This window comes from Taudactylus pleione, unplaced genomic scaffold (assembly GCF_031769625.1).
Source record: "Taudactylus pleione unplaced genomic scaffold, aTauple2 ptg000398l, whole genome shotgun sequence".
NCBI lineage: Eukaryota > Metazoa > Chordata > Amphibia > Anura > Myobatrachidae > Taudactylus > Taudactylus pleione.
The window spans coordinates 7,292,492-7,308,043 of record NW_028284800.1 but is presented as its reverse complement, the minus strand read 5'-3'; the positions used below and the strand labels follow the sequence as shown (position 1 = coordinate 7,308,043).

Below are 15,552 nucleotides of genomic sequence, written 5' to 3'. Positions count from 1 at the left end.
CTCTTATGTGTCAGTTCTGTCCAACATAATAGCATATTTCTATAAATTGTTGAGTCACAAATATAAAGAAACTAACTTTATACCGGGTGGTTTCTGGCTTTTTGTGTCCTGTCTTTATTCCTCCCTCCTCCTCTCTCCAGTGTGTCTCTTCTCTTTCCATGGGGCTTATGTTATAGGTTGCAAACTGCAGCCGTTATGGCAACTACTGTGAGTCTTTCTATTTTTAAAGTAACAATCCTTATAAATGAAAAACCAAGCTGGTTTTGCCCGTAAAATGAATGGCGCTTAAAAAATGCGGGAGGACTCGCAGGATTCCCCACAGCGGCTGCAAGTCGCACCCTATTACATAAGCCCATCTATCTCTATTGTTTTCACCTTTTTCTCCAACTTTCTCTGACTGTCTCCACACTCCCCTCCCCGGATAGCTTGGTCAGGAGCTTGTAGAAGAGACTCTAACGTTTGGGCAGTGTAGGAGCAAGGAAGCATCTTGTATCTTTTTATTTTATTTTTTTAGCCTGAGTCTGGACCCTATATAGGCGAGTTCGCACCAGGTGCCTGATTCAGCGTTGTGCGCTATTGCTGCTGTGATTTTCATATGGGTATGAGAAAATATGTTAATGCAACACTGGCCGGGACTTGTACTGAGACGCCCACCTGAGTCATGGCAGCTGTCCGATACACATATGCAACATTGGACGCAGTACAAGCAAACATCTGCTCCTGCAGTCCAGTAAGTCTATGGTCGCTCAGAATGGCCGATGTAACTGAGACGCCAGAGCAATGTTTCCACGGGATGCAGAAGCGGCATGATACGTCCCTGAAACTGTGGAGAGGTGCCTGGGTTTTTAGCCAATAGTCCCTGTTGCTTTACCCAAATGCTCCCAGCCTGTCACTCACATGACAAATTGACTCACTGCGTGTGATTATGGTAATGTACCTTTGACGCATGCGCAGTGCGACTCTGCATTTGCAGGGGCAAATAATTGTTCCATTTGTGAAAACATAAGCATAGCATACAACTCTGATTCGGGCCCCATGCACGTTACAGCTAACATACACAAGCGCTGACATCATTTTATCAGCACTTATATAGATTACATAACATAAGATGAATTATCTCTATCCCCAGCAGTGTGGGAATACAGTGTGCATGGGCAGAACAGTGTATAGTCAGTCAGGTCCCATAACACTGGTAAAGACGCAGAGGTAGTGGGGGCCTTGGGGGCATGCAGCTTTTCCAGAGGCCTCTAAACTTCTAGGTACTGTAACAGTCCCAACCCCTTCAGTCCTGCTAAGTGTGTATTCTGTAACCTTCTGGTGCTGCATATATTCTGATAGTTGCAGTCACGCTTCAGATGGCCCTTCATATTTCTAGAAAATCAACTAACTTCTTATCACAATCATCTATTTATTGTTATTGTGCACATAGAGCAGAGCTGTTTACCTACAATAACTGCAGACGGGTTGGGTACAGGATGCCGGCGCTCAGAATCTCGACACTGGCAACCTGACTGGGTTACAATGCCGACACCAACTGGAGAGTAGGCTCACCCTACCCCTAAACTTTAGCCTCCCCCCCCCCCCCTTCTAGCAGCCTAAACCTAACCCTCTAACCCCCCCCCCTCCCCAGTCTACACTTAACCCTCCCCCTAGTGCCTAACCCTAACTCTCCTCCTAACCCCAATACTTACTGTCAGAATATTGGCGCCGGGATTCTGACACTTGTGGGATTCCATCGTCTGCATTCTGAGTGGCAGCACCCTGACTGCTGAGATCATAACTACATCCACTATAAACCAAGAGCCACTCTCAGGGGACCCCCCTGCAAGAGCGCATTTACAGAACACACTTTTAACAAGTTGTCCCTGCCACCCATTAACATGGAGAATACTGTGCTCTGCATATTTTAAAGTTCTGTTGTAATGTATTTTTCGCTAAGTGGGGACAGCTGAACGAGGAGTGGGAGCGGACTAAACCAATAATGAGGATGTGCTGAACAAGGAGAGGGGGCAGACTGGACGAGAGGGGGCAGGCTGGAAAGGCCAGCCAAGTAAATTTTTAAAATCAAACCATTCATCCTAAATTCACTCTTCATTCCAATTATTACTAACCTTACTGGCTTAAGGCCACTCAGTCTTTTGGATGCGGATGAAGAGGCTCCATGGATCCACCTCTGTTGTTTTCCAGGCTCCTCTGTGTCTGTTTAGGCTCAGTGTGGTGCAGCAGCTGCTGTCCATTACATGAGTTCAGTCTGCTTCTAGCCACCCCGAAACCCCCAACCCGCCCTCCGGGCTGACCTCCCTGCTGGATCCTCCTGGCAAGTGTATTAATGTAAACACCACTTCCCAGCCAATCGCAACCCCCCCCCCCCCCCTCCACAATCGGGACAGGCACAGCTGAGCTTAGAAAGGAGCAGCCTGCGGTAAGCTCCTCCCCCGTGATGTCACCCCTGATTCCAGAAGAATGAATTTACCACACACCTCCCGCCGCACACCACCCATCGCTAAGTTGTCCGCAACTGAAAATAACGGCGCCAGTTACAAGGCCTAGGCCTGGTCGTAGCATTCAATCAACCGGGGCCCACCGGGGATTTCTCCCAAACCCCCGGCAGCCCAGTCTAAGCCTGCATCTATGGGCGTTTCAAAGTTGCTGTTTAACAAGGACAAGCCAACACAACTGCAGACTATGCAGATTACATTAAGATACTCCTGCTTTCACCAGTGATATGGCTGGTGTAAGAGCACACTGATAATGACGTCTATGGAATCAAGAGTACAGATAAGGGGCGATGAGATCGTATAGATGCGTAGAACTCTACATACGAGCTGATTTATAAGCATTTTTATCTCTACACACAACGCATGTAATTATGGCAGACACTGTGCAGCCAGGACTGCCTCTGCCGCATTGCGAATGATTGATTTGGAAATAGAGTAACAAATAGCACGTAACTGTCTTGGTAACACCATGTTGCACTGCAGGTGGGGCAGATGTAAAATGTGCAGAGAGATTATAGCTGGGTACACACTGGAGCGATGTTGGACCGATATGTTGCATCCGGCTGAATTGGAATGACCGGTTGGCCAAATCAGTGTGTGTCCAATCTGTGTGCTCCCACGGTCACTAGCGATATCTTCTGGGCGGCCATGCTGCACGGCCAACCAGACTGTATTGCATGCAGCGCCGTGCAAGGTACTCAAAGACTGAATGAGGGATCATGTGTACCGCGGATACGATATGTCGGCCCGCCCACTAGTGTATACCCAGCATTAGATTTGGGAGGGGTGTTGCAGTGTAAAAATAAAGCTGTCCAGCATTTGTGGGCTACATGTAAATGCAGCCAGTATTTACCCCACATGCAAAAACAATGTATGTATTTGCACCCCTTGCGTTGCAACATGGTTTGTCCAGGTACACAGTGACTTGCTCTATCTTACTCTATTCCCAAATCTGAATCAGGCCAATAGTGTACAGATCTTGGTTAATTCTTTATAAATATTGATTTATGAATGGTTTGTGTATGTAATGCTGACAGTCGTGATCCCAGCGGTCAGAATCCCAACAGGGTTAACATACTGACACTTGTTGGTTGGCATGCCGGCGGTTGGTAATCTGGAGCCGGGATCCCGACTGCTGTTGGGATTCCAGTGCCGGGATTTAGTCCGTCGGTATGCCGTGTAGAGGCATGCTGATTACATCCGGTTTGTCAGTCATACGGTCAAGCTTCACATGTCAATCGTCCGTCTCACATAGGCTTGAGTGCTTGTCAAAATTATAAGCTCTTAACAGTTTGCTAGAACTAAAACATGTCCCCACACTGATGGAGCTGTTTTGTACATCCATAAACCTTTTACAGGGGACAGTTGCAGGAATTAAGGTAAAGGAGCAAAAGGCAGAAACTATGCTCTAGTCTTGCAGAGTCTAGCTCTCCTTTTACACGTTGGTAAGTATTAGTTAAAATTAATTTCTTAATCTAATTTAGATATTCACCAATACATGAAAAAAACTTTTCTTTAATAGAGGACCATATTTTGTTCTGCTGAATTAGATATCCTTTCATGGTCATTTAATCATCAGATGGCACCATTTATGTGTGGAGCTAAATAAGAACTGGCCGTTTCCTTCCTGGGTCTGACTGTTTTAATATTTAAGCTACTTTGTTTTCCGCAGGGGGAAAAGAAAACAGAAGGTGTGCAAAACAGAGTAGTTCTTTAATGCAAGACCTAGTTGCAATTGTCTCACCCAGTGTGTCAATTTCCAAATAGAGATGTTGAATATTTTGGGTTGTTTTTTTTTTATTTATAATATGTATGTATGGGATTATACAATTGTATTATATACACGTTATGGGATTACAGCTGTGCACTGACCAGGTTATGCAGTCGTGAAGCTGGTGGACCTAATCCCGACAGCTGGCTTCCCGACTGCCATATCCCGGCAGGTGTCTAAAGACAGGCGTCGATATGCCGTCTCCTGTCATTAGACATACGCCGGGAGCCAGACACCCGGCATCCCGATCGAGGCTCGGGGGAGGGGGAGGGTTAGGGTTTCCGGGGGGGACTTGGGGTTAGGCAACCCGCCCTGGGAGGTTAGGTTTAGGCTAGGGGAAAGGGGGGGTTAGGGTTAGGCACTGGGGGGGGAGGTTAGGGTTAAACACCCATAAGGGAGGGTTAGGGTGAGCGGAGGGAATTGGATTAGTCAATACTTACCTTAGGGACAACCGGGATATTAACCCATGTTGGGCAGTCGCTGTTGGGATTCCAACGGTAAATCATACAGATTCCTTGACCAGACCTAGAGGGCAAAGGTTGTGGTGTGCCCCATTTTCAGTACAGAAGTCTGATTGAATGGGCTCACTGTGCCACCCAGTCTTTTGCTACACTTTATGGGGTTTCTCTAGACTGTCAGCAACAAGTTGTCAGTGACTGCTCCTAGGGGTGCCGCATGGCAAAATCTGCGCCTCTCTGCCCTATCATCAACTGCACACCATCATGGTGTCCATTGTAGGAGGGTATTTTATCCACCACCACTCACTTTCAGTTAGTTTCATGTTATCATGTTATGTACCTCACATTTACTTCTATCTTCACTTCATGATGGAGAGGAGTGTCTGCCCACCTATCCATCTGCAGTCATCCCTTCTTGGCCATTGTGCCACTTGGCCTGAGTTTACGGATCTTATAAGATCTTCTACGCAGACTGGCTTCTGTCCCTGGGGGTCTAGTGCCACCTCCAAGCCCAATTTGGCTCCAGTAAGTTTGGCCATCTGACATTGGGATTCCCAGATGGCAGTGCTCCTTCATTGGTCATGTAAACAGTGTCTGGCACATCTAGTAACTGAGACTGGAGTGTGGCAGCTAAATTCTATCTTGTTCTCTCCTCTCTGGAAATTGCATATTGTAGCACCAAACTCAACCCCCCCCCCCCCCCCCCCTCCTTTGGAATGTGCAGAAGTGAGTGATAATAGGACATGTTCACCATTCTATCCTAATATAGTTTGCATCAATTTGGAAAGATACAATAACTAAACTCAACCAAGAAAGCCTTTACTATCTTACAGGAAACAAATGTTTTAGTGGAGGACTTTTTAGGAAGTTTTTTAAGGTTTATATTTGGAAATAAGTGTATTATTAATATTAAAGACTAATAATGTGTTGTGTCTTCTAGCTGTTGAAGAATCAGAAAGTGACATATACATGCGCTTCATGAAATCCCACAAGTGTTATGACATTGTGCCCACCAGCTCCAAGCTTGTCGTGTTTGACACTACATTACAAGTGAGTTCTGCTCAGTGTTTTTATTAACGCTACTTGTTTGACATTTTAGTACCATGTGCTTGCTACACTGTATAAAGGTCTCACAATTCTAGCAGTCACTGAAAGCTGACATACTGTATAGGTTTAAATCTATAATAATAGATTATATAGAGACGTGGACAGACTTGTTGGTACCCTTACAGCGCATTGAATTAATGCTTCATTCCTTCTAAAACTGATTAAAATAAAATGAAAAACTATGGTCTTATGTATACCTGCATGCCTTTACTGTGTCATAGAATAAAGCAAAGTGGAGAAAAGGCAATAATTTAACTCTTAACACAAATATATTCTAAAATGGCCTGTATAGATTTGTAGGTACCCCTTAGGTTGAAATATCAATATAATCCAATTTTATCTTTTCTAATTCCTTTCTTGAATTGGCATCACACATCTACATTTCTAATCAGTCATTCAGCTTATTTAAATGTATAAAAGTAGTCTCTCTGCTGTTTGGTATCATCGTGTGCACCATACTGAACATGGACCAGAGAAAGCAAAGGAGAGCGTTGTCTGAGGAGATCAGAAAGCCTACTAGACAAGCATGTTAAAGGTAAAGGCTAAAAGACAATCTCCAAGCAGCTTGATCTTCCTGTAATTACAGTTGCAAACATTATTAAGAAGTTTATAGTCCATTGGACTGTAGCCAGCCTCCCTGGACATAGTCATATGAGGAAAATAGCCCGCAGATTAAACAGAAGTATCATGAGAATGGTAGAAAAAGAGCCAAGGAAAACTACCAAAGAGATACCCGCTAAACTCCACGGTCAGGATATGTCTGTGTCTGATGGCACCATCCAACCAAACACAGGAGGACTCCAAGTTCTATATATATTGACAAGCCCTGCAATGCTTCTGGTTGAATGTCCTTTGGTCAAAAAGCTACCGTTTTAACTCCTCTGTCCAGGCACATCGGCTCTTTTTTCTTTGAAAGCTTCATTTTTTTGTCTGTAAACAAACACTGTGGGACAGCTCTATATTCTCACCAGGGCTCGGCAGCAGTGACATCAGATTGTCTACCTGTCATTACTGCGCCTGCTGCGGGGAGCTTGGTGTGCTAAGCTGTCTCGGGAGCTTCTGAGTGCACACCACACTGAACTCCGCATTGGCTGCCGCACTATGACAGGCAGCCAATCGCTCCATGCTTCAGAGACGGCGAGTATGGACTGCCGCCCAGCAGCTGTCGGCAACTCCCCCTCCCCTGCTGCAGACGTGGGCGAACACTACTGGCGGACCTTGGTGCTGGTCCCAGTGCCCTACTGCAGCCACTCCACCTCGAGCCAGCCTGGAGTACCAGTCACCCGCTCCCCAAACCCCCACCTGCTACCTGCTTATGTGCTTACTCTTACTGGAGGTCTTCACTCCAGGTGCAGGGGCTCTGTCACGCGGGGCCACGGAGCCGCATGTCCCTGTAGTAACGCTGCACGATCTAGTAACGCGCCAAAGAGGTCTGGCCCGACTCCACCTCTGCTTTTTATTGCCTGCAGCCAGGCCAGGGACCTCAATCCATTTTATGAGGAGCTAGAGATTGGCTGCAGCGGAGCACGTCCCCAGGTACCCACCCATTTGTAAAAAGTGAGTCACAGGTTCTCGATACCAGGTAAAATACGCTCAATATTGAAACATGGAGATTTGGTTATGTTTTAAGGCTGCTTTGCTGTACCTGGCACTGGGTGTCTTGAATCTGTGCAGGGCACGCCTGAATCAAGGCATTCTGGAGCAAAACCTACTGCCCAGTGTCAAACTGCTGTCTCTGTTACAGGTCCTGTGTCCTCCAACAGGATAATGACCCAAAACACACAGCTAAAAACCCTAAGAATGGATGAGAACAATACATTGGACTATTCTGTAGTGACCTCCTATCAGACCTGATCTGAATCCTGTCAAACATCGATGGAAAAAGCTGAAACATGCAGTCTGGAAAAGGCACCCATCAAACCAGACAGCTGGAGTAGTTTGTTTAGGAATAGTGGCCCAAACTACTTTGTAGAAGTTTCTGTGAGAGCGACCGAAATCCCTTTATTGCAGCGATCGCTTCTACAGGTTGTGTCATTTGGACCGTTTGTTTATTAACCTTGGCAGTACGCATCAGTTATATGTCCATGTGTAGGCAATTTTGAATTGCAAGGTGCATGTGAAATATGTTTGTGGTAAATAAAATCGTGTTAATAACAGAGAGGCTGGGCAGATGTAGCCAATTGACAAATCTAAATCAAAATGTTGTTGGAACCGTGCTATATAATTTGTGTGTTGTGAAACAAAATTCATACATCCAGCTTTATAATATATTTTTGTTATTGAAGCTTGTAGTGCTTGGTCAAATTGACCTGGTCTTTTGACAGTGGAGATGGCTTTGGTTTTTGGACATCTCCAAAAGGAGAAGAGCCCCATTTCACAAAGGGCCAGAGCCATAAGACCCCTTTTACGGTGAAACGAATTGTAGAAGCCCCTTTATCACAGGAGTCTAATGCACCCGTAGGGGGCAAGTGTCTTTACGCCCATTTTAGCCCACCTTTCTCCCGGAGTTTGGCCAACGCGTCCTTGGGTAACTGGCTCTTCAGCCACCTCTTGGTGATAGAGGGCGCCAATAAGGGTTGCACAAATACCCTCAAAATCCAAATGTGGGCCTTACAGTTGATGGGTTTAAAATATATTCTTCACTAGTTGCAAGGCCAGGGCAGAATAATAAAAAGTGTTGCAGAGAATTGGAAGTCCATACTGCTCTTGCGTCTTACTCTGTACTCCATGCGAATGTTTCGCGTCCCTCCGCCATTTATTTTAAGGAATGCCCAGGCTCTGTACCCATGTGCTCTCGCACAGCTGGCTCCAAACAAGTATTCTTGAATAAATCAAAGCGAGGTTGCAGTAGTTCCTGTAATGGGCACACAACACTTGGTCTATCCAAAAGGCAGAGAAGTAATTCATACATACAGTTGATATACAAGGCTGGGTTCTTGGTGGCAATCTGTTTGTGAGGCCTGGTGAAAAAATGTTACCGGTCACACTGGGTTATACTGTAGAGGTATTAAGCTTTTTGTGAGAGCATGAAAGCTAACCCAGTACATGAACCAGTTAGTCAGCTGATGTAAAAGAAGGAAAGTTCGATGAACGTTTCGTATTCCGCAGGAACAGGCCATGTCCCTGAGAGAGGGACGGCTGTGATTAAGTCTATTCAACGGACACACATGACTGCGAGGATAACCGTTCTATGATGCCTTCTCAGTACAGGCACATTTGCATCTTGTTGATTTCAAGTTTTAAGCTGTCTACAAGTTTTAATGGCAGCTTTTATTATTTTATCTTCACACTGTTAACAGATGTATTTATCTACATTAAACAATTACTCCTGTTCAGAATTTATCTTTCAATGCTCATGTCCTTCCTCTTCTAAAAACAGCAAGGAACGGACTTCCCTCTGCTGGGCTCTAAAATATTACAAAGCTATCAAATGACTTGTAAGTTTCAACACAAATAAACAAAATCGTAAGACAGGAATCCAACAGGTCAACAAATAACTCAGCCAGAAGCTTACATTTTTTTCAGAAATGCTTGGATCCCGTTTATACTTATTTTATAAATGCTGTTTATTGAATGTTGCTTGCATACAATGAGATCACGAGTTTCCAGTACATTTTATAGATTTCTAGGCAACATTCTAGTAAATATTGGAGTAGCCTTTAAAACTATTATCCCAATGAATCCATTACTGTTCTGATTAATTCCAAAGAGGTACTGTATAAGGACTTTCAGCTGTGTCTTGCTAAAATATCTTATGTACAGAATGTATACTTGTGTTCTGTTCTGTATGTGGTTTTTATAAAATATCTGAGATCTCGAAGGGATTGTGGAAATAAATTAAATACACTGTCTCGCCATTCAATAACATCTAAACTACAAATTTTACAATCAGCCTTCCTGTAGTTTTTATTTTTTACTATCCGGGCATTGCACATTTCTTGACAAATCTATAGATAAAAACCATTGGGTTCCAATTGCCATATGAACAGAAGTCAACTTTACCAAACTGTATGATAAGTAAAGACAAACTATTCAACACGTAAGATAGTACCCAATTACTTAAAGGCACTTTTCAGATTACCCTTCCAAACTTTTATTTTTTTTCTGCTCTAAATGAAATCTTAGGGGGCGACTCAATTGTTTGAGAGAATTATTTCCCGTCTAAAGTGGCCGAGGAGCTAATAGAATTTTGCGCGACTAGCCCCGCATTGATCGCAATGTCCTTCTCACGCCTAATGTACGGGATTAGCTGTTTCAAGTGGCTTCTCCTGTGCTATGTGGTGGGCGCACTGCGGTTGAGGCGCGCCCATCCCTAAAGCCTCTTTACGTGGAATTCTTCTTGCGTTTCTGGAGGGTGTCAGCAGAAATCCACAACAAGTGCAGCCTCAGGACTGGTCACACAAAACAATTGAACTGGCTCCCAGTCACTTTAGGTGGGAGCTAATTCTCTCAAACAATGGAATTGCCCCCATAGACATATACATCTTTCTACACTGTACTTATTCACAAGCAAACCATGGTACTTATCGTACACTGGGGTCTTCCACCCACTTGCACACCGTTTTGCTATACATTTATATGCTACAAATCAATAATAAAATACATTTAGATACTCCTAAAACCGTCAAAGATACTTATGTTGTAAAAAAAATTGCATGCAAATTGGGACCTGTATTTCAAAAAATATATAATTATTGAAGATGTTAATTAAAAATATGTCTATACTGCTCTTGAGTCTTATGAAACCATCTAGCATAGATGGTATGATACATTATCATGTCTCCATGGTTAATTATTTGCTTTTTTTTTTTTTTTTTTTCTAATAAATTTGTATTTGTACTTTCCTTGAGTAATCAAGGTTCCATTATAATTCCATTATTACTCTTCCCATGTAACCATAATCTCTGCAATCCATTGTAATTCTTATCCTAAATTATACTTCAAGCTTTGTTGCTATTTGTTATCGTACTAAATGCCCCATGTATATGTCATACAGACTGTTCCCTTATATCATTGGTCCAATATACAGACACGAGAGTGAGATGTGGGTGGTGTGAGGGGGCAGAGATGGGAAAGTGGGGGGGAAACACTTGTCAGCACTTGGAGTTGTGAACCCCCTGTTTTTTTTTTTTGTTTTTTTTTGGGGGTTTTGGTTTTGTCCAACGATTTTTCTAAGGTGGTGAGTTGTCAGTTCTGCTCATTGCCTGTGTTATGGTTCAGACAATTTCGGAGACCAGCCAGTTGCATTCCATTTTATACTTCTTATAACTGGTTTATTTTTAATGAACAGAAACCTTATTCTATTTGTGCTCAACAGTTTTACAAACTCTGGTTTATTTCCTAAACGCGCTTCTGAAAGACCGAAAACGTTGCTACTTTTAAATCCAGCTGTAGAATCATCAGTTTGTACAAGTGCAATTGAGTAGATAACGTCAATGTTTTGTAAACATAGGAATCTGAGCTCTATGTAGTCTCTCTGTGTTTATTTTTTCTTTTTTCTGTTGTGCAGGTAAAGAAGGCTTTTTTTGCACTGGTAGCCAATGGTGTCCGAGCTGCTCCCTTGTGGGAAACCAAAAACCAGAGTTTTGTAGGTGAGCGTACCTCGTGTGTGAATAATATATATATATATATATATATATATATATATATATATATATATATATTATACTTATCTGTTACATCTGTTCACAAGGTTCTGTACCTCTCCTCCCTGATAACAAAAGTTTTGGGAGACGGTGTTCTACCTCGCCTCATTTGTATGTGATGGTCCTAATATCTCAGTGTATTTGCCTTCAGCAGACATTATTTATGAAGTGCAATAGATGAGCACAACAAGCCCTTTAGTTTGCCCAGCACACTCCTGCTCTCCTGTTTTTGAAGACTGCAAAGCTAGAAGTGTGCAGAGGTTTCTGAGGAGCTGTAACCCAAACTAGTGCAGCTGGAAGGTGCAAGATATTTCCATTTCAATTTGTAGGAGGTTTGCTATGAGCTATGGTTATAACTCTGTAAAACTTTTATTAGTTAAAGAACAAACGCCCCTGGAGTTCACCCTCTTTATCATACTTCAAGAATCTCACTTTCTTGCACTTTTCTGCACAGCAAGGCCCCAGACCACTGTATGACCTGTTTCTAGTTGGTAGGAGCACGCAAACCCTTCACATTGGCTGGTGTAAACTTTTGCCTTGGTGATCGCTGCTGCCTTGCTGCAGAAACCGAAGTACTTAGTCAAAAATGTAGTTGTACCAGCGCATACTGAGGTGCAGAGGACTTTACACCATTTCTCTGTTGTTGCACAGTTTATAAATTGCCTTGTTTAATAAGTGTATTTTATCTTGGAACACAGGCAGCTGCTATGTCCTCACTTATTATGGTTTGAATAGACCAGTGCAAACGGTGTTCAAGAATTTGTTGCACAGTTTTAAATTACCTTCGTCAGGGGGTTTTCAAAAACCTATTTCCCCCAACCCCGCTTTCCTTTTTGCTTTCAGCAGGGAGTGGCAGAAGAACTGGGGAACCCTGTTAGGACAGCAAATAGTAGGGTAAAGTTTACGTAGTAGATGGTAGTGCAGCTTTAATTGTGTTTGATAAGTTTCTGGGCATCTATTGCTTGTGCCGTTCAAAACCTGTGATCCGTGATGAGAGGATGTAAAGTAGGTAGGATTAGAACAATTTATGGCCAATGGGAGCATTCAAATATTAATGAGGTATATATCCTCTGCCAACCTCTGGCTGCACACGTGCACTCTAATTTGAAGTGGGAGGCTTGGCAAATGGATAGCCAATCAGAGCTTACAAATGTTCACAACACTATGATCCTTGGCTCCTTCCAAAATGATGCAGAAAGATTGCGGTGTAAACCTCTCTATGAAACCAGCTTCATACATCCAACTTGTTGTTAAATCGCTAAACCTAGTGTTCAAGGTATTCCAATACCAAAATGCTCTTTTACGCCTCACTGAAACCTGATGTGCAAAGTAACATGTATGTAAACTCACTGTCTAGTTGAATTTGATGGAACTTAACACACCCAGCTAACAAGCTGCTAACCCCATGTGCTGCTGCTGCTCATCTACTGGCAATGAGAGCCGCTGCTGTGGAGACGGATGTAAGTACAGTTCTGCTGCCATCTGGAATGTTGGTTTGGAGAGGTTCTTTGAAAAAGATCTCTATAAAAGACTCCCGTATAAATAACTCATTTACAGAGACCCAGCCACCAACAAATCCCTCCACATTACATAGTGACCATTGAACGCTGCAGCACTGACGGTGTAGCATGTCTCAATGTGCGCTGCAACTGCTTCACTGCCAGAGCTGTGTAGTGCATGTCTGCCAGCGTGGACTACTAGGAAAGGGGCATGGCGTCACCCATAACTGGTGTGGGACAGAGTTGCCTCCCTTTCAAGTTGTACTGCTGTGCACCCTACAGAATCCAAAGTGGCATATGCATATGTCATATTGTCAAATAGTTCATTTAGGTGGATCTTCTATAGAAAAGAAGACATGGGAAATGTATGTTGTCTTCACAACTGTTCTGGTTTCATAGCCTATATTTTATAACCATCACAATTTTTTCCCCACCTATTAGATGAATTAGTAAACCTAAACGTGATGCTTTGTAATGGTGTGTATATTGGGTATGGCGTTTGGTTTGTTCTCTGACTGAATCGGTGCACCACAATAGCAAACAGATTCTTGAGAAGGCAGAATAATTAAATGTTGTGAAAATCTATAGCCGTTACGTCTGTAAGAAGACCAAGCTTCTTTTTTATTTTTATTTTTTTAATATCCAGGTTTCTCCTCCTCTTATATAATCCCCCCTCCCCATCTCACCCTCCCTGTCCTGTTGTCAGTAGTACATTCTGGTGCAATGGGCCATTTATGTATTTTATCTTCTATATAATTCCCATCCTACCCTCCATGCCCGGCTGCCAGTAGTACATTCTGGTGCAATGGGCCATTTATGTATTTTATCTTCTATATAATTCCCATCCTACCCTCCATGCCCGGCTGCCAGTAGTACATTCTGGTGCAATGGGCCATTTATGTATTTTATCTTCTATATAATTCCCATCCTACCCTCCATGCCCGGCTGCCAGTAGTACATTCTGGTGCAATGGGCCATTTATGTATTTTATCTTCTATATAATTCCCATCCTACCCTCCATGCCCGGCTGCCAGTAGTACATTCTGGTGCAATCTGAACTTTATTTATATACCTTTTTTTTATCAGTCAGAAAGTAATAAACAGCTACACATTTGTTGGAAGAACAGTGAATGTTGAGATTTAGCTGCGTAGTATGAACTTTTGAATCAAAAGGTCCTAATTGGTTTCCATACACTCTTCTCTCTTTTAGGTATGTTAACAATTACAGACTTCATAAATATATTGCATCGATACTACAAGTCTCCAATGGTGAGTACCATCATTCAGGAACAACTTTCTAAATTAACTACACACATGTCGGACCACATGGCCACTGACTAGAGCTATGCTTTTTTTTTAATTATTATTTAGGGGCCTGTTCTTTAATAATCTCAAAGGCACTGCACAAATTAAGGATCTGACCAGTCACACTTTGCAGTGGAAGATCCAAATCTGCCAGAGCAATTCATTATTGCTCCATTGTCAGGGCAGCAGTCCCTCAGTCCCTTACATCCACACTTCTGACACTATCAACAAACGTTTACTCTGCCAGGTTCCATCTTGGCAGTGTTACTGCACCTGCACAAACCTAGGTCATGTAAGCACATCGCAAGGGCCCAGAGGAGGAGGCAGAGTGATTAGAGTTGATCCCTATTCCCAAACCGGGTCTCTCTTTCCTATAGGAAGTAGTGGGGGGCTCAATGGGCGAGCGCCATCTGCAGGTGGCCTTCCCGCAGCCAAGCTGTGGTAACACTACATTTAGTACAAAAAGGTCTATGTAGAAGTTTCCATACCATACATGAGATTGCACTGTGAAGTAGTTTGCACTCTACCACATAAATATAAACATACAGCTTTTCCTCCCGCTGAAATGACCGATAAAGTGCTCTTAAATAGAATTACTGGACAGAGACTGCTGTGTTTGTGTCGATCTCTACAACGCAGCTCCTGTGTTGGACATTTGCAGTAGATGCTGTGGTGGGAGAGGGAGAGATGAGACCCGGCATACACCAGGTCCAATAGACTAATAATATGTATTTATTATGGGAGCGCTCTTAGTTTATAGTAGCTCTTTCATGCATGCCAACTTGACTTCTATTCGTGTCCTTAGTAATATTATGCATAACTTACACATTGATTTCTCACTACAGGTACAGATCTATGAGTTAGAGGAACACAAGATAGAGACGTGGAGAGGTAAGTAAGTTTCTCTATCATAAATGGGTTCATAAATGCAGATTTTCTCAGACTATTTGCAGACTCTTTAGATACAGACCACTTGTGGTGTGTAGGCAGAAGATTGGGCTCTTGCTGGCTTTAGCCATGAGTGGGTTAATGGGATAAAATAAATATACCTGATTGGGAAACTTTTTGATTTGATATTTATTAATGATTAGAATTGTTGCTTTACACCCTAGACCACTGTCATTATACAACATTACAAACTAAGTGAAGCCAGTAACTGGACATTGGGTGCTGACATCTCTAACCACATTATGTCTCTGTAGAATTGTATTTGCAAGAAACCTTCAAGCCTTTGGTGAACATAACCCCAGATGCAAGGTACGGCTTTAG

The 15,552-nt window shown here is 43.1% G+C and overlaps 1 protein-coding gene across 4 annotated transcripts in view; it reads left to right on the top strand.

The window, feature by feature from the left end:
- Positions 1–15,552, top strand: part of PRKAG2 (protein kinase AMP-activated non-catalytic subunit gamma 2) — a 457,564-nt gene that overhangs the window by 427,076 nt on the left and 14,936 nt on the right. For all 4 annotated transcript variants that reach the window (XM_088446441.1, XM_088446442.1, XM_088446443.1 and 1 more), the window contains 5 exons: positions 5,668–5,777; positions 11,344–11,425; positions 14,189–14,247; positions 15,129–15,174; positions 15,486–15,540. In XM_088446441.1, coding sequence (XP_088302567.1) covers positions 5,668–5,777; positions 11,344–11,425; positions 14,189–14,247; positions 15,129–15,174; positions 15,486–15,540 — 352 coding nt within the window. The remainder of the gene's footprint in view (positions 1–5,667; positions 5,778–11,343; positions 11,426–14,188; positions 14,248–15,128; positions 15,175–15,485; positions 15,541–15,552) is intronic.